We start from the raw sequence: 19784 nt of genomic DNA, 5'->3' as shown, positions 1-19784 counted from the left end.
TGCACATCAAGATGGCAAGGCTTGTTTTGTCAGGTTACATAAGAGAGCCCCTAACTAATCATCCCCCTTCCCTCTCAAAAAATACAAATAAAATATAAAAAGAAGTTCCTGGCTAACCAAAGGAACAGACACAGTTCCTGGGAGCCAGGGGGATGAGTCATGAAATGAGGAGCAGAATTTCGACCCTGARGAATCCTTTGGGAATCATCAGGAGGAGAGTTGGAACCAGAGAGAAGATAATGTGGTCACTGAAAACAAGCGTCCTATTCTTGAAGCTAACTCTAAAGGAGCTTATTGGCAAAAGAACAGTGCTAGAGAGAGAGAGAGAACTGTTTATAGAACAATCCTTTTGAGGAAGTGGCCAGAGTTAGTGCACAAGGCAGAACAAAAGATTTAAAAACAGGGGACTATGATATTTATAATTAGTTGATTTTGTCCTAGAAGTTCATTGAGCCACATGAAGGTTCAACCTGTTTATTTTTGTATTGGCTGCATTGTTACTTTAAGTTAATCCCCATGATGCCATCGAAGAGGGACTTGACTCCACTATTCAATAAATCAGAGAAATACTTATTTGGTACCCAAGCAAAAGACACCCCCTGTTCAAATTAACTAAAGAGACTAACACATTGCAATTAACTCATCTTTTCAATGTTGTATACTTTGGAGGAGTGCCTAGATCTCTGGCAACATAATGTTAATTCAAACAGAGTTCAGTCTTAAAAACGTTATTTACTTAATTCCATAAATCTCAATTTCTTCCAGAGAAGTTGTGAGCTTGGAGTCATGTGGGGCTGGAGTTTGATGGGGTAAGAAAAGCATTCAAGCTCCTGTGACAACATCATTCCCTCAGTTCAGTAGTGACTCAATAGAGCTCCAGATTTTGGTTGGAGGGCTGAGCCATGGCCAATCGACTGGATAAATAGGGTTTGAAGAGGGGAGTCGAAATGCTCTCGGAATCCTAATGAAGCTGTCTTTTGTATGTGTGACAGCAGGGCACAGTCTGTGGCGCTAAAAGGAGCATGTCGCGCTTCAGAACCCTCTCCCAGTACAGAATAAGAGGCCTGGCTATAGCCAACAGCTTCACCAGAGGTGGCCGTCATCTTGGCAACCCCAGACTCAAAAACACTGTTGGCAGACRGTTGATTGATAGGTCAGTACAGGGAAAATATAAACAAGGCTTTAACGGTCTTACCGGTTTTAATCATCATTACCCGTTTTTGTCATGATGCAGGCTTTATAGAGCAGTCATAAAGCATTCATAAGCACTACACAAATGCTTGRCAAAATGAGTTATAAGCGATGTCATACATAAAGGGTTATATAAAATACCCTTACATCTGGTGCTTTGCCAAGCATGGCAAGTTCCTGGAAGACTTTTGAAGCCACTATATCTAGGCCTTATGAGGGGTTTATGAGGGCTTTAAGCCTTAAAAGTTGTAGTTTACTAAAAGTGTGACCACAACATTTTATCTTCCAAAATCTTGGGTGGCAAATGTAACGGAAAGGATGTTCTTCTGTTTTCTTTTCTTGGCTGGGCATGTATTGTGGCCAGAGACATTGTTCTGCAACATTTCTCCCCATCAGGGAGTCTTGTGAACTACGCCAATGAGGTTGGGAGAGGTGATGGCTGGTCAATACAACCCAGCCAGGCAGTCCATAATTAGGGCAGCTAGGGGAGCCGCCGTGCCAAGACCGAGTGCTTTTACATGTCAACTTCTGTAAAGATCATTTCATCTGGCTGCCCATTTTGTTCCAAGATAAATCTTTGGTCCGAACATTGAGACAAGAGTCCAATGTCTGAACAAGAGTCCAATCCGACTGAATAAAGAAAAAAAGAAATATGCTTTTGTAATATACAGAAGAAATATTTATTCAGTTCATAATGACATCTGGMTTTTACTTCAAAAATGATGGTTCCTAAAAGGTTGCAGGGAACTGGCATGGCAGTACAAACGGTACAGTACAAACGTGCGTGGAAACAGGGTCACTCCTATCTGGTCGAATATCTACAATGAGAGTGTGACCAATCACATCATTCAACAGCCTGAACACAGAAAGAAAAGTCAAAATATCAAGTCCCATTTAACTTTTTTTTTGTATAATAAAATAAGAGACATATGATACTGTGCTTAAAATACATGCAGTCAAATAAAAAATAGGATAACATGGTAAAAAAAAAACTTGCCAAATAATGGGCAGCTCACTCAAATCACACTTCACTGTACGCACAGAATAAAAAAAAGTTGGGTTAAAAAGACATGTTTTGGATTTTGTTGTTATTGTCATTTGACTTATTTTGTTGTTTTTAGTAAAGATTCTGCATGGGCCCTTGGCTAAACAACCTTGAAGAAAATCCGTCATCTACATTATCTGCAATATAATACACTAATAGCTATTTTTAAAATATTGCTTGCACATGGCTGGGCTACTGGTGATATATAATGAGTTGGGCTACTGGTGATATATAATGAGTTAACAGTTTACTATTCAATCTTAAGGTTTAAAAGTACAGTATATATCATTCAATTTCAAAAAAGGTTTTCTAATCAGACTCTTGTAGGCCGTTATTGTAAATAAGAATTTGTTCTTAGCTGACATGCCTAGTTAAATAAAGTTTAAATAAAAAWAWAAWAWWAAWWAAAAAAACTCCACTAATGGTTGTCTATTGCTACTTTGGGATCAGCTCAACTCACAATGAATACTCAAAACGTGGAAGTCACTGAACAGTCAAGCATATAAAAACTATTGTAGAGATTTGTTTTTCCAYTTACATTTCAGTATTACTAATTTGGTGCAAACAAATGACTGTATTGGTAAAGGATGCTTTCATAAGACAGCTCACCACTGTTTCTATTATTTGTGTGTACGTGTGGTCACTTTGTTGGAAAAATTACTTGCACATCCTTTGTGACCAGCTTGGCGTATAGTTGTTCAAAGTTTATAGGTGAGTTACTGAGCAGTGAAAATAAAACATTGACCAGAGTAAAACTGTGCTTGTGACTGTAAGTTTCTGGAAGAAGTAGCATTATTRAGGGATTGATTAAACACATTTAAAAATGCATCCTGTCAATATATACAGAATTCCCTTTCTTTATAAATGACAATTTCCCCTTCCTAGAAAACTGGATGGAATTCTAAATTAGTTTTGCTTCAGTGTCTCTCACGGTCCGGTCCAAAAMAAATCTGATTCTCAGAGCTTGAGCATGAAAAAGACCTCATTGTTGTCAGAGTTCGGGGAGGTCTGGGACTGTGTCTGGGACTGTCTGTTGGGGGGCGGCCCCGGGGGGCTGAGCTGGCTTAACAGGTCCAAGCTAGTGCAGGGGCTCTGGGCTACGCAGCACGCCCCCTCCGGGTTACCCCGCTCTTCAATAGGGCTACCGCCTCCGAAAATGCTAATGGCGCCGGCAGCTAGGTGGGGCTGGTTGAGACCTTGCAGCCTCTTCCTTTCCTGGGCCTCCTTGGCCCTGTTGGCGATGTAGCGCACCCTGCTCTGACTCCGGGAGGACATTCTCCGTAGTGGGGGTTCCTCCTGAGCCTCCTCCGGGGACTCCTGCTGTGCCTGGGTGGCGAAGTCACGTGCCGTCAGGGGCTCCACATCTGTCAGCCTCCTCAGCTGCTCTGTCAGGTCGCTTGGCGGCCGGGGCCTCTGGAGACCTCGTCGAGGATCGTTCCTGGAGGGCCTGACGATGAAGCTGCGGCTGATGCTGCGGTACTTGCTGTCAAAATTGCAAGCGATGTCATCCGAAGTCAAGTCCCCCAGGCTCTTGGACATAGAGGCTCCGGTATCCAGGGGGCTGGCAGCTGCAGCAGCAAGGACTGCTGCTGCAGAGGGCTTCTTGGCTGGGGAGGAGGACTGCTTCAGCCCTTCCATATAGAGGCGGCTCCAGGTGTGCCTCCTCTGGGTAATTCTACTGGGTGAGTCCACTGGAGGCTCCCTGGGGGCTCCGAGGGGTCTGGGCTGCAGCTCGTCCTCTGGCTCCCCCGGGTGGCCCTGCCGGAGGTTGGGGTTGGACTTGCTCTTGCTGACCCGCAGCGTGTCAAAAGAGGTGATGGCCGAGCGTGGCCTGGTGACCCAGGAGGGTGGGTCCTGGAAGGTGTTGTCAGATGGGGAGGGCCCGCTGTTCAGGCAGGTGAGGCTCTTCCTGGCCAGGTTGGGCAGGGACAGATCAATGACGGTGTCGTTGGACGAGATACTGGAGGACGAGGACACGCTGTCTCGGTGGTTGCCTGGCTCGGGCTCCAGCTTGCTCCACAGCCGGTCATTCAGGGTGGCGTCTGTGCACACCTCCGGCACGGCAGATGCCTGCTGCTGCCCCCCAGCCGCCGACCGCACGTAGCCCTCGCTTTTGGTCCTTCTGACGGGCGTGCGTGACGGGTTGCCGCCGAACATCGTTCTCAGGACCTGGACTTTCTGAGGGCTGGAGACAGAGTGGTCGGCGAGAAGAGCAGGAGACTCTGCCCTTGTCTCAGTCTTGCGCTCGGCATCGTCCTTTGTGTGGTCTGTCGGAGTATACAGTGCTTCCGTTCGGCTTGGAGCGTGCTCCATGGGTGACGAGGCGCCGTTGTCGACCCGGGGGTCTCTGCAGGACTGTGAGGGGGTCAGGTCTTTGGGGTCCGGTCTCTTCCCCGGGACGGGTACGACAGGGGCTGAGGTGGTCCTGTGAAGGACAGGGGGTATTTTGCTGACCCCCCTTTCCTTGACGGGACTCTCCTCCCCCCTACCGTTGACGGGACTGTCKGCCTCACTATTAGAAGCAGGGGATGGAGTGGTGGTGGTTATTGCTGTGGCTGGAGGGAGGGGCGGAAGTGGGGAGTGACGTGTTGATGAGTGGTCTGCTGGAGTAGAAGCGGAGCGAGTGAGATGTCTGTCACCCAGTTCTTCAGCGATTGGCCTGAACAGTGAAAGAGGGGGAGCTGGTCTCTGCCCTGTGGAATGGTCTGGAGAGGGAGAAGAGAAGAATCAGATCAGTAACTACAGGACGACATTTGTCAAAATGGTTACTACCAGTAGCATACTTATAGTATCGTTATGTGAGCCTTATGATGCATACAGTATATGGGTGATTCTATAAAAGTGGTGCAAATTGCAGTCCCACCCCAAAATAACTATTTAGAAAAAAAACAGGTCTCCAAACATAGGACATTTACAGTACCAGTCAAAAGTTTAGACACACCTACTCATTACAGGGTTTTTCTTTATTTTCTACATTGAGTAATAGAATAATAGAATAATAGTTAAGACATCAACACTATGAAATAACATATATGGAATCATGTGGTAACCAAACAAGTGTTAAACAAATTCAAATATATTTTATATTTGAGATTCTTCAAAGTAGCCACTCTTTGCCTTGATGACAGCTTTGCACACTCTTGGCATTCTCTCAAAAWGCTTCATGAGGTAGTCACCTGGAATGCATTTCAATTAACAGGTGTGCCAATTAACAGGTGTGAATTTCTTTCCTTCTTAATGCGTTTGAGCCAATCAGTTGTGTTGTGACAAGGTAGGGGTGGAATACATAAGATATCCCTATTTGGTAAAAGACCAAGTCCATATTATGGCAAGAACAGCTCGAATAAGCAAAGAGAAACGACAGTTCATCATTACTTTAAGACATGAAGATCAGTCAATCTGGAAAATGTCAAGAACTTTGAAAGTTTCTTCAAGTGCAGTCGCAAAAACCATCAAGCGCTATSATGAAACTGGCTCTCATGAGACCCGCCACAAGAAAGGAAGACCCAGAGGATAAGCAGAGGATAAGTTCATTAGAGTTACCAGCCTCAGATTGGAGCCCAAATAAATGCTTCACAGAGTTCAAGTAAGAGACACATCTCAACAGCAACTGTTCAGAGGAGACTGCGTGAATCAGGCCTTCATGGTCGAATTCCTGCAAAGAAACCACTACTAAAGGACACCAATAAGAAGAAGAGACTTGCTTGGGCCAAGAAACACGAGCAATGGACATTAGACCGGTGGAATTCTGTCCTTTGGTCTGATGAGTCCAAATTTMAGATTTTTGGTTCCAACCGCCGTGTATTTGTGAGACGCAGAGTAGGTGAACGGATGCTCTCCGCATGTGTGGTTCCCACCATGAAGCATGGAGGAGGAGGTGTGATGGTGCTTTGCTGGTGACACTGTCAGTGATTTATTTAGAAATCAAGGCATACTTAACCAACATGGCTACCACAGCATTCTGCAGCGATGCGCCATCTCATCTGGTTTGCGCTTAGTGGGACTATCGTTTGTTTTTCAACAGGACAATGACCCAACACACCTTCAGGCTGTGTACGGGCTATTTGACCAAGAAGGAGAGTGATGGAGTGCTGCATCAGATGACCTGGCCTCCACAATCACCCAACCTCAACCGAATTGAGATGGTTTGGGATGAGTTGGACCGCAGAGTGAAGGAAAAGCAGCCAACAAGTGCTCCGCATATGTGGGAACTCCATCAAGACTGTTGAAAAAGCATTCCAGGTGAAGCTGATTGAGAGCATGCCAAGAGTGTGCAAAGCTGTCATCAAGGCAAAGGATGGCTACTTTGAAGAATCTAAAATAAACAATTGACACTATAGAGATATATTAAAGGTCTCATCGTTGTATCCGTGCCATTATGGCATCTGTGAAAGCACATGCAGTGCCATTGAGGCTATCTCCATTTTAACGTTGCATGCGCCATGCTCTATCAACTGAGTTACAGCCGACCAACATGTGAGTAGTAGATACAGTGCACACTTCAGGAAAAAGTGTAGAGTATTGAGATGCATCGCCAGCAGAGGGGCTCCCACCCTCCAAGAGCACAAATACTGAAATCTATTTGGCCAAAACATAGATGTCTACAATGTGCTATACTGTACTGTAATGTGCTCTACTGTACAGTACGCAAGCTTACTCTACTTGAATTCCTTACAATTGAAGGGGCCCATGGACTCTTGATTTAGTGGTATTGGTCTACTGTACTCTACTCTGCTGTGCTCTACTGTACTGGTAAAAGAAAATCTATCTGTAATAGAAGGTTAATCAAAATGATCACTACTATGTTTTGGTAGTGACACATTTAGTGCTGTCTCTTATACACATCTAGATGTGTATAAGAGACAGATATATGTCTACCTGACATATGCTGGAAGATAAGTGTGCTGAAAGTTTGTTAAAAATAGGATACAAGTGTATTTTTTTCTTACCCATACACAAGATTATAAACTGGGTGGTTTGGCATCTGGGTGCTGATTGGCTGAAAGCCATGGTATATCAGACAATGTACCACTATTTTTGTTAAAAATAGGATACAAGTGTATTTTTTTCTTACCCATACACAAGATTATAAACTGGGTGGTTTGGCATCTGGGTGCTGATTGGCTGAAAGCCATGGTATATCAGACAATGTACCACGGGTATGACACAACATATATTTATGTTGGTAACCGGATTCTAAAAGCAAAAAGGCACCTTGGACATTTGTAGTATATTGCCAATATACCACTGCTAAGGGTAAGAACAGCCGTTAGACGTGGTATATTGGCCATATACCACAAACCCCTAGGTACCTTATTGCTATTAGAAACTGGTTACCAAAGTAATTACAACAGTAAAGAAAATGGTGGTCATACAGCCAAATCAGCAGTCAGGGCTCAAACCACCCAGTTAATCATTGGCCAATATACCACACCTCCTCAAGCCTTATTGCTTAAATGTAATGCTTCACACTAAACATAACTGCCATTCAACATATGCATACGATTGATGGATAGATGCCTAAATGACCAATKTTCAACATGATGAATTGCGTGCATACACTGATGACCAGGATGGTTTTGACTTGAAAAAAGAACAATARGGCAAAGATGGAATGGGAATCACCAGCAGGGTAGTTGTGATTAGGATGATCATTCATACATTGAGACTCCATGTGTSCACATCCATATGCACCAAACACAGTTAAATACTCCCAAGTCGTTCTCGTGAAATCTATGTACATATCTCAASCTGTTGATGAAATGTAATTCCATTAAAGGAGTAGTTRACTATTTTACAGCTTGATGTTAGATGGTTTCTCACCCTGAAAGTAGTCTATGGGCCAGGAAAAWCTGTAATCCATGGTACAGCCATTACAAACTTCAGCTAACTTTAGCCACCGCTAGCTACAAATCAATGGAAATGAAAGGGCATGTGAGCATATACAATTTTTTAAAATAAACTCCATATTTGGTGTAATGTTACTTAAAGMTGATTTGGCCAATAACAAACACAACATGCCCCCATCACTMCCATTGATTTTTAGCTAGCGGTGGCTAAAGTTAGCTGAAGTTTGTAATGGCTGTTTAAAGAAAACTCAACCACGGATTACAATTTCTCCTAGCCCATAGACTACTTTCACAGTATGGAACCATCTAACATCAAATTGTAAAATAGCGAACTAGTCCTTTAAAGCTATCTGTGACTGACTACCCTGCCCTGAGTCATATTCATTAGTGCATAAACCCCCCCCCCCCCCCTCACCCAGCAGTCTGTTTGGTGCTTAGTGAATATGACCCTGACCTTAAACACGTCACGGTGCTAACGGGGCAGTGTGAGTGAGTGAGTAAGTGAGTGAGTGAAGGGAGTGAAGGAGGATTATGAAGARAGGCAAGGCACAGTGAGTGAGTAGAAAATAGTGGGTGAGCGTGCAGACATTCAAGGGTTCTCTTTACCTGGCTTTGGTCATCCCCTCAATTCTGCACTAGGAACAGAGAGAGCGTGCAAGAAGGAAAAAATAGGTTTAGCACAACTGGAGGAAAATAGGAAATAAGAGGGAGGACAGTACAGAGGAGAGCGCTTAAGCAAGACAACATACAGTGCATTCGGAAAGTATTCAGACCCCTTGACTTTTTCCACATTTTGTGGACAGCCTTATTCTAAAATTAATTAAATAGTTTTTTTCCCTCATCAATCTACACACAATATCCCATAATGACCYAGCAAAAACAGGTTTTTATATTGTTTTGCAAAAAAATGAATAACTGAAATATTGCATTTACATAGGTATTCAGACCCTTTACTSAGTACTTTGTTGAAGCACCTTTGGCAGTTATTACAGCCTCGAGTCTTCTTGGGTATGACGCTACAAGCTTGGCACACCTGTATTTGGGGAGTTTCTCCGATTCTTCTTTGCAGATCTTCTCAAGCTCTGTCAGGTTGGATGGGGAGTGTCGCTGCACAGCTATTTTCTATGTCTCTCCAGAAATGTCAGATTGGGTTCAAGTCCGGGCTCTAGCTGGGCCACTCAGGGATCTTAAGAGACGTGTCCTGAAGCCACTCCTGCATTGTCTTGGCTGTGTGCTTAGGATCATTGTCCTGTTGGAAGGTGAACCTTAGCCCCAGRCTGAGGTCCTGAGCGCTCTGGAGCAGGTTTTCATCAAGGATCTCTCTGTACTTTGCTCCTTTCATCTTTCCCTCGARCCTGACTAGTCTCCCAGTCCCTGCCYCTGAAAAACATCCCCACAGCATGATCCTACCACCACCATGCTTCACCGTAGGGATGGTGCCAGGTTTAGTGCTGCAGAGATGGGAGAACCTTCCAGAYGGACAACCATCTCCACAGAGGAACTCTGGAGCTATGTCAGAGTGACCATCGYGTTCTTGSTCACCTCTCTGACCAAGGCCCTTCTCACCCGATTACTCAGTTTGGCTGGGCGGCCAGCTCTAGYAAGAGTCTTTGTTTGWTCCAAACTTCTTCCATTTAGAATGATGGAGGCCACTGTGTTGTTGGGGACCTTCAATGCTGCAGAGATTTTTTGGTGCCCTTCCCCAGATCTGTCATAATCCTGTCTCGGAGCTCTACATACAATGCCTTAGACCTCATGGCTTGGTTTTTGCTCTGACATGCACTGTCAACTGTGGGACCTTATATAGACAGGTGTGTACCTTTCCAAATCATGTCCAATCAATTGAATTTACCACASGTGGACTCCAATCAAGCTGTAGAAACATCTCAAGAATGATCAATGGAAACAGGATGCACCTGAGCTCAATTTCAAATCTCATAGCAAAGGGTCTGAATACTTATGTACATAAGGTATCTGTTTTTTATTCATATAAAATTTGCWAAAAAAAACTAAAATCCAGTTTTTGCTTTGTCATTATATGGTATGGTGTGTAGATTGATGAGGAAAAACTTWWATTRAATCAATTTTAGAATAACGTAACAAAATGTGGAAAAAGTCAAGGGGTCTAAATACTTTCCGAATGCACTGTACAGTTGTACCAAATGCACAGATAAGTTGAATACTACTCATTTCTAAGGARAAACTATCAACTTCACAATATCACGTTTCTTAACTATTTAAAACCATGTCTACACTAGATAGTCCACTGATATATTATACTGTGTTGTGAACATAGAGCACACCATAACACAACAGAGACATTGGTAAGTGTGGAAGAAGAGTAGCTGCTGATTTCGCAACAGCTAATGGGGATCCTGATAAAATATATATATTAAACCCTGCTCAAGCACGGTCGAAGAGAAAAACATMATATATTCTCATAGGATGTTGTGTTAAATGTTTGGCAAACATCRTTCATTGCAACATAAATCTCAGACCCAAAGGGATAAACATAAACCCTACCCCACCTCTCTTTTCCCCCAAAAGGAACAACTCGTGATTTCCTCTGATGTAATGCAGTGAGTGGGAGATGCAAGCAGGGGAGAGAGGACAGCTGGTGTTTATCATGTTGTGAACCGGGGMTCAAAGGGTGAAGGGCTCCTCAAGGTCAAATCATATAATGGTTTGGCTCTTTCGTTGATGGGGGAAGTTTTCTGTTCAGTGTTACCAAGGAGGTTTGAGTTCAAGAGTTATATGGGGCCTTTCTGCAGTCCAACAAAGTGGTCTACATTCCATAGAATGATGGTGAATTGAGTTCAGTTTTTTGCATTTTGATTTCACACCAGTTACAGGTAGGTTTGCAAAGCTACCGGTAATTTACTAAAGTTGATAGTTGATCATTTGCCATATAATTTTTGTTAATTATTCGGAACTTTGGTCATTTATACTTAAATATCAAACAAAAAAAATATTCAGATATAGTATTCATTTTTTTATATTTTATATATTTGTATATATTTTTATACATATTGTCCATGAGTTTCTAGTAGATAGACCAATTTCAAGAGAAAATAGCCTAATTCCATCCAATCAACAACGGCATTATTTTCAATTAACTCTTCCAACTATTCACTTTTTTCACAACTGCCACCAGTTTYGCGCCAAAACATTGGCAACAAATACATATTTACATAGTAAAAGAAATAAGTGTGTTGATAGTTTATATTTAGGACAATGTTTWKCAGCTTTGTCATTATTTTTAAATAATCAAATGTAATTATTTAATACACTGAACAAAAATAAAAATGCAGCAATTTCAAAGATTTTACTGAGTTACAGCTCATAAGGAAATCAATCAATTCAAATAAATAAATTAGGCCCTAATCTATTGATTTAACATGACTGGGAATACAGATATGCATCTGTTGGTCACAGATACCTTTAAAAAAAAAAAGGTAGGGGCGGGGATCAGAAAACCGGTCAGTATCCATTTGCCTCACGCAACGCGACATATATCCTTRGCATACAGTTGATCAGGCTGTTGATTGTGGTCTGTGAAATGTTGTCCCAGTCTTCTTCAATGGCTGTGCGAAGTTGCTGGATATTGGTGGGAACACACTGTTGWACAGGTTGAARCAGAGCATCCCAAAKATGCTCAATGAGTGACATGTCTGGTGAGTATGCAGGCCATGGAAGAAAATTGACATTTTCAGCTTCCAGGAATTGTGTACTTGCGACATGGGGCCGTGCATTATCATGCTGAAACATGAGGTGATGATGGCGGATGAATGGCACAACAATGGGCATCAGGGTATCTCTGTGCATTCAAACTGCAATATATAAAATGCAATTGTGTTCGTTGTCCGTAGCTTATGCTTGTCCATACAATAACCCCACCTCCACCATAGGGCACTCTGTTCACAATGTCGACATCAGCAAACCGATCACCCACACGACGCCATACACGCTGTCTGCCATCTGCCCGGTACAGACAGGTCAAGACGACGAGCACGCAGATGAGCATCCCTGAGACGGTTTCTGACAGTTTGTGCAGAAATTCTTCAGTTGTGCAAACCCACAGTTTCATCAGCTGTCCAGTGGCTGGTCTCAGACAATCCCGCAGGTGAAGAAGCCGGATGTGGAGGTCCTGAGGAGGTCCTGGGCTGGCAGGGTTACACATGGTCTGGTGGACACTCCTGCAGTCAGCATGCTAATTGCACACTCCCTCAAAACTTGAGACAGCTGTGGCATTGTGTTGTGTGACACAACTACACATTTTACAGCCTTTTATTATCTGCAGCACAAGATGCACCTGTGTAATGATCATGCTGTTTAATTAGCTTCTTGATATGCCACACCTGTCAGGTGGCTGGATTATATTGACAAAGGAGAAATGCTCACTAACGGGGATGTAAACACATTTTTGCACAAAATCTGAGAGAAATAAGCTTGTTGTGCYTATAGAACATTTCTGGGATCTTTTATTTCAGCTCATGAAACATGGGACCAACACTTTACATGTTGCGTTTATATATTTGTTCTGTATATATTTTACATGGGATAAGGCCAGAGGGTCTGAGATAATTACAGACACCTGTGAAGTACCTTAAAAGGGCCACTAGATGTCTTGTGATATATTACATAAAATCCTTCAAAGTGACCAGAATTCTGGTAGTTTACTCTTAAACTTCGAAAGTCTCCAGCAATATACCCTCCCTTTACAACCCTAGTTACATGTCCTTCACTTACCAGTTGTTCTTTCATCTGTTGGACACACAGCATGTTTTTGTCAGACAAAGAAATAATTAAAATAACACATTACTAGTTTGCTACACATTAGTACAATTATGCACTGCCTTCGACTATRAATTTAGTCACAATGGKTATTTAGTGGGGATTTTGGGGCTAATGAACTAAAGGAGATTTTGATTGGTCAGGGGACCGGAGGTCTAGACTAAAGGGAGATTTTGATTGGCGAGGGGACCTGGGTTCTAGACTATAGAACACCCAGGGAACTACAAGCCCAATGATGTTGGCTCTCTAAAGGGTGGGTCCTCTGGGGGATCAGGGGATCAGCACCACACAATGGGCTCACTATGGCCACTATGGCAGCTGTAAGGGACTGCTATAGGAGTCTCTATGGGACCTCTATGGGTACTACAGTGGGCACTGCGATGGCTGCTCCACCTTACCGGCGAAGAACATGGGCGATTTACTGCGCAGCTCTTCCATCTTCTGAGCGAAGAGGAGGTTCATCTCACGCTGCAAGGTGCCCACGGCGCGCCTGCGGCTGTCAAGGACCTCTCTTGGGGGCAGCATAGGGGCCAGCTCAAGGCTGCACAGGCTCTCGCAGCTGCTGCAACAACGGTCGCTGATRGACCAGCTGTCGCAGTCGGCGCTTGTGATGGTAGCGCGAGGGGCCTTAGTGGGACCACAAGCACTGCCGTAGTTGGGTGGCGGGACGCACTGCCAGCGCAGGCTGTTCCGGCAGTCAGGGGTGAYCATGGGCACCGGGGTGGGGGCAGGGGTGAGGAAGCGCCTGCGGGGCACGCTGCAGGAGCGGGCGTTCCTCTCAGAGGGGTCAGGACGAGGCTCAGTGTGTTGGGTGCCCAGAGTTTGTCTGGCTTTGGCCCGGGACCTGGGGAAGGGGATAGGCCGGAAGAAAGCCTGGGGCTGAAGTAGGGGCAGTGCCTCAACTTTGGGCTTGGTCTGGGCTTGGGGCTCATCAGGGTGAGCTGTGGCCAGGGTCTGTGGTTTGGGCATTGGCTCYGGTTGAACTTGTCTGGAGAGAGTGGGGCAACAGGCGGCTTTCTCAGGCCTCTCTCCCCATTTCTCCTCATCCTTGAACTTCCTCTCCATCTCGGGGCTTTCTTTGGAGCTAATTACACAGTTGATGCAGTTGGAGGACACCCCCATCCTGCCACTGCTGTTGAGGGCCATGCGGGCAAACACTCCCGGTTTCTCATTCAGGGGGTCGTGACAGCGCAGCCGATTGACCCGCTTGAGGGGCTCACTCATGGGGTATCGGAGGAAGCGGGGCGAGCCCTTACCTTTGCCCTCATCAGGGTTGAAAGCCCCGTTGGTGCTGTGGTGCCCGTTGGTGCCTTGGCGTGGCGTGGCGGGAGCAGCTGCGTCCGTGGCGTCTCCGTTGCGCTGGTGGASCTGCGGGGGCTGGGATGAGGCGCTGAGATCCCTGTCGTCTGACTCCCGGTCCTCGCTGGCCCCTTCCGAGCTGTAGTCTTTGGTGTCGATGGCGATCTCTGGGAAACCCTTCTTGACCTTGGGCTCGCCCTTAGTGGGCTCGCTGGCCGTGCGGCGCAGCAGGTGGGCTCCGAACGGGTGCTTACGGCTGAGCTGTGCAGCAACATGGCTGTCGAGAGAAGCCTGCTTTGGGTTTCTGTGAAACAGCCCTTTTATGCCGCTGGCCACCTTGCCCTGAGAACAAGAGACGAGACAAAAGAAAACAAACATCATGAACAGGTTCACAGCAAGCGTTCACCAGAACATACAGTACTGAACTCCACGATCTTTATACCTAGTCTAATGCAAGTCATTACTTTGGTGTCATTGCATTTGCATTACTAGATGTTGAACAAGGGTAGATTAAGAGTTAGACATGCTCCAACATACAATATTGACACTAACACTGGCTATGTCCAAAATGGCACCCTATTCCCTATATAGTGCACACTCTTGTTGGAGCCTCATGGGCTCTGGCCAATACTAATGCACATTATAGGGAACAGGAAGTAATTTCGGATGCAGCCACTGGATTCCCGACCACGCGACAATTAGTTCCCGTCTGTAGAACAAGTTCCACTATGATAACCATATATTATTGGACAGCGTTGGTTTGCCTTGTTCGACTGTATGGGTGACCACACATTCTATCAGTGTTTGTTAAATAGAATGTCACACTACCACATCATAACAATGTTTTTRTTTCAATTGAAACCCATGCCAACACCTTGTGTTACAGGCATCTGTATTCATATTGGAAAGCAAATCTCTGTTACTATACATGTCTGCTGCCAAAACCACAAGAGTCAGTTTATCCATGCGTATATATTAGCATGTATATTGTTAAACATGCATACAGTGCATACTGTATTTGGACAGTGACACATGTTTTGTTGTTTTGGCTCTGTACTCCACCCAGCACTTTGAAATGATGCAATGACTATGTGGTTAAAGTGCYGACTAGCTTTATTTTGAGGGTATTTTCATCCATATCGGGTAAAACCGTTTAGATATTTCAACCCTTTTTGTACGTAGTCCCCACATATTCCCGAGCACGCAATGACTACATCAAGCTTGTGACTCTTTATTGGTGCATTTGCAGTTTGTTTTGGTTGTGTTTCAGATTACTTTGTACAAATGAGTGGTAAATAATGTATTTTGTCATTTCGGAGTCACTTGAATTGTAAATAAGAATGTTTCTGAACACTTCTACATTAAATGTGGATGCTACCGTGATTACGGACAATCATGAACGAATGAGTTGTGAGAAAGTTAAATGCATAAATATCATACCATTGGATCATTTCAAATCCAATGTGCTGAAGTATTGAGCCAAAACATAAACAACAACATTCCCTGTATATACTGTATTTTCATGAGGGTTATAAATTCTGGTAAGCTCCCTGAACAAAACGAAACATATGTTGAGCATCACAAACGATATTAGTAAGTTAGAGAAAGCAGATAGGCCTAATACTCAACCCAGACAACAGGTGCCAGAAATGAATCAGCGTTCATCTCCAYAGTCCATTCACTTATTACACAAAGACCTATCATTTTGACCCCGCATCGTAAACAACAACATACACTATGGTAACCGCTGTAATGTGACCGTTATGCTCACGTCACAAACACACACAGTAGTGTGCGGACGGACACATGCTGTGTCCACATGTACAGTGTGGGGGGGTGAGAGGTTACGATGAAAGTGACAATGGGGGGACAGTGTGATTGATCCATGAACACCCTGACAGGGGGACATGACGGTGAAGACACAATTTGACAGCCACTGATCTAAATGACACTGGGTTATCTGCTGTTACACTCCTGGCACTGTGTGTGGATATGTGTTCATTGAAAAATGCTTGCCTTTCAGCACATGATATGCAACAACCCAATGTCATTTCTTAAACCATGAAGTAGATCCAAGTGGAATTACATCAGGACTGACTGAGTGCCCAGGCATTACAGTACACATGATGCAGATCGACTAAAGTAAAAATCACAATACCATGAACACCAAGGGCCTGATACATTCTGTCTACATGTTATGGACAGAAAGGTGATGGCAGACTGGACACACTCCGATGGCACACATTATCCAGAACACATTTGAAAACGGAGACTGGTTCCTCTCAAGGGTTCTTATCTAGGGATTGTTTCCTTGCCACTTTCCTCTAACCGTTTTTACATTTGTTAGCTGGTTGTTTAGCAACAGCCAGAATCTCATGACTAGCAATAAGGTAGCACTTCTAGTGGAAATAGATTGCACCTGTTAGCAGTGCATTCAAACGCATGGGGAAAGTGCTCTGCTTTACACAGTGGTGATTGGGTACCCTTTCCTTTCGCCATACATGGGAACTGTTTCCCCACCTCTAGGTAATATGATGACAAGGTCAGGACTAAAACAAGCCGACACAGGGGACAGTGTCCTCAAAAGGCAGGAACTGTATACCCCTGCAGTGCATCAAACTGAGAATGTCCTGAGTAAGGGGAAAATACTGTCCAGAAAAATACTCTCCACTTAGCAGGCCCCTAGTCCCCTGTTTTTGTGGCTCTCTCCCCCCTTTCTGTCTCTCGCTCCCTTTCTGTCTCTCTCTCCCTCCCTCCCCCCAGCGCAGGTTAGTGACATTGGATCTACTTTGGGTTGATGGAGGATGCTGGCATGTTCACAACTCATGGTCAGCATGAGTTGGCCTCTACGGGTGGACGCAATTGGCTTGCGGGGGCGGAATCACTGGGGTGGCAGGGGAGGGGCATGTGGTGCATGCAGTATGCTGATTGGATCCCACTACACCTGGGTTCTGAGTGGCGCCTTCAGGGCTCCTAACAATTTCCTGCCTCTAAAAGCGGCGTTTGGACAAAGAGGGGTCCACTGAAATCACAAAGAGACAGAGGAGAGAGAGTTCAGAGAGGAGGAGACAAAGGGAGGGAGCGAGAGGGAGGGGGAAGGGAGAGTACAGCAGATGCACATACAGTCACAGTTGACAGAGAAGATCTAGAAACAGGAAGAGAGATGAACAACAGTGTGGTAATTTCAAGTATGACGGAAGACAAAATGCAGTATAGAAATAAACAAAGAATGACATTAGGAGATAGTCAAACTATGGAAAAACTGTTGTTGTTTCATTTGATCCACCATGTGTTGACTGACTCCTGATAACTAACTCTGGGTAACTGCAAACTAAAGTACCATATGCTTACAATTTCCAATACCTATTTAATGAATCCCATCCTTTTTAACGGCTTCTGATAATGTTCTGGTTTAGTGCAAGATGTCACAACATTTCCAAGACCGTTCCAAGCCGTTCAATTTATCAAAAATCAACTCAGTGTCTTGACTGAGTAATGAAAAAATACAAAATATATAATATAAGAAATACAATTGCATATCTCTGCATGGATACAGGAAGAGTATAATCTGTCTTAAAAACAATCAAATAAACACGATTGAGACAATTCTACTATACGTGCCCCCATTTCAACATCCCAATTGTCGGTGGCGTCCGGTGGCGTCCGCAGCAGCTGCCACTCAACTGCAACGCACAAATCACACTGGTAGGCTGGCTGGGCCACGGTTGGCTGCTGCTAATGACACTTTAATGCCTTAATTAATTAATTAGCCATCTCTCAGATTAATTCTTATTAATTGAGCTGCAACCGGGGCAATTAGCGAGTTCCTAATTGAATACATTTTTTTATTATTATATTTATTTCCAGCTTTGGCACTCAATCCTTCATCTGCATAATAATGCAGATTTTGAATTCCAACATATTTGTCCCTTCAATAATCACCATCGATTGATGACTAAGGGGGAAAGTAATTTCAATTCTATCTAAAATATTGTGTTGAAAAGTATTTTGGAGCTAAATAGTGTTTTGACAGGAATCATATTCAGAAGCCCAATGTTAAATTATTAAGAGAAGAACAGTTCATGGTTTCCAATACTAAGGACAAACCCTCATTTCGAAAACAAAAGGCCTAGTACCTCCCTTTGTACCTACCTTACCAGTGATGTCATGCACAGACACATGAACAAAGATGGAAGCCTCCTCCATACCTTCCAAATACACGTGGCGAAAACCTAAAATAAAACAAAGARATTATGACAATGAGCCCGGCGACAAGGAAACAGCGCAATGTTCCGTCTCTCAGTTAGAACACACACAGCCAACGCTGCTGTCCCATGTCACACTGAGTATTTAAATACGGTAACAGTTTACTTGACACCCAGTGTCATTACACAGTATGACGTGGTCATAAACATGTCATAACTTGTCATAACCTGCCATAATATGGTCATAACACTGTCATMACCCATATCTATACCTGTTGTGACATATATTGTGTTATTTTATGGCTGTTATGACAACTAAATAAAAGTGTCAAAACCCACATTTATTCAAATTAAGCATTATGAKCATCKTMTGTCACTTTAGTTGGACGAAGAAAATACACTTTATGACACTGTCAAGAAACATTATGACCGGGGCCTCCCGAGTGGCGCAGTGGTCTAAGGCACTGCATCGCAGTGCTAGCTGTGCCACTAGAGATTCTGGGTTCGAGTRCAGGCTCTYTCGAGGCCGGCCGRGAGRGGGAGACCCATGGGACGGCGCACAATCGGCCGGTAGGYATGTCCTTGTCCCATCGCGCACTAGCGACTCCTCTGGCGGGCCGGGTGCAGTGCACGCCGTTGCCTCCAACACATTGGTGCGGCTGGCGTCCGGGTTAAGTGGGCATTGTGTCAAGAAGCAGCTTGGCTTGGTTGTGTTTRGGAGMACGCACYGTTCTCGACCTTCGCCTCTCCAGAGTCTGTACGGGAGTTGCAGCGATSGGACAAGACTGTAACTGGATACCACAACATCGGGGAGAAAAAGGGGTTAAAAAATAAACATTATGACCACCATAAACATAAGCCCGATAGGCCTATCAAGTACAGGCACTTATACAATATATATACAAAAGTATGTGGACACACCTTCAAATGAGTGGATTTGGCAATTTCAGCCACACCCGATGCTGACAGGTGTATAAAATCGAGCATACAGTCAAGAAATCTAAATAGACAAACATTGGCAGTAGAATGGTCTTACTGGAGAGCTCAGTGATTTTCAACGTGGACCGTCATCACCTTTCCAACAGGTCAGTTTGTCAAATTTCTGCCCTGCAAGTGCTGTCCCAGTCAACTGTAAGTGCTGTTATTGTGAAGTGGCAACGTCTAGGAGTAACAACGGCTCAGCTCAGCCCGTACACCACACAAGCTCACAGAACGGGACCACCGAGTGCTGAAGCGCGTAGCGTTGAAAAATCGTCTGTCCTCGGTTGCAGCACTCACTACCGAGTTKCAAACTGCCTCTGGAAGCAACTTCAGCACAAGAACTGTTCGTCAGGAGCTTCATGAAATGGTTTTCCATGGCCGAGCAGCCGCACACAAGCCTAAGATCACCATGCGCAATGC

The 19784-nt window shown here is 44.4% G+C and overlaps 1 protein-coding gene across 1 annotated transcript in view; it reads right to left on the bottom strand.

Annotated features, from left to right (window-relative positions):
* Nucleotides 1-1217: 1217 nt before the first annotated feature.
* plch2a (phospholipase C, eta 2a) overlaps nt 1218-19784 on the bottom strand; it is a 76142-nt gene continuing 57575 nt past the window's right edge. Inside the window, exons 20-22 of the mRNA XM_070448107.1 lie at nt 18331-18410; nt 14136-14520; nt 1218-4941 (exon numbers count right to left, since the gene is read on the bottom strand). Of these exons, the coding sequence (XP_070304208.1) occupies nt 3194-4941; nt 14136-14520; nt 18331-18410 (2213 nt within the window). The 3' untranslated portion in view covers nt 1218-3193. The remainder of the gene's footprint in view (nt 4942-14135; nt 14521-18330; nt 18411-19784) is intronic.

Source organism: Salvelinus sp. IW2-2015, linkage group LG17 (genome assembly GCF_002910315.2).
Source record: "Salvelinus sp. IW2-2015 linkage group LG17, ASM291031v2, whole genome shotgun sequence".
Lineage (NCBI taxonomy): Eukaryota > Metazoa > Chordata > Actinopteri > Salmoniformes > Salmonidae > Salvelinus > Salvelinus sp. IW2-2015.
Note: the sequence above shows the minus strand (reverse complement) of the source record. Positions and strands in the feature narration are given on the sequence as shown.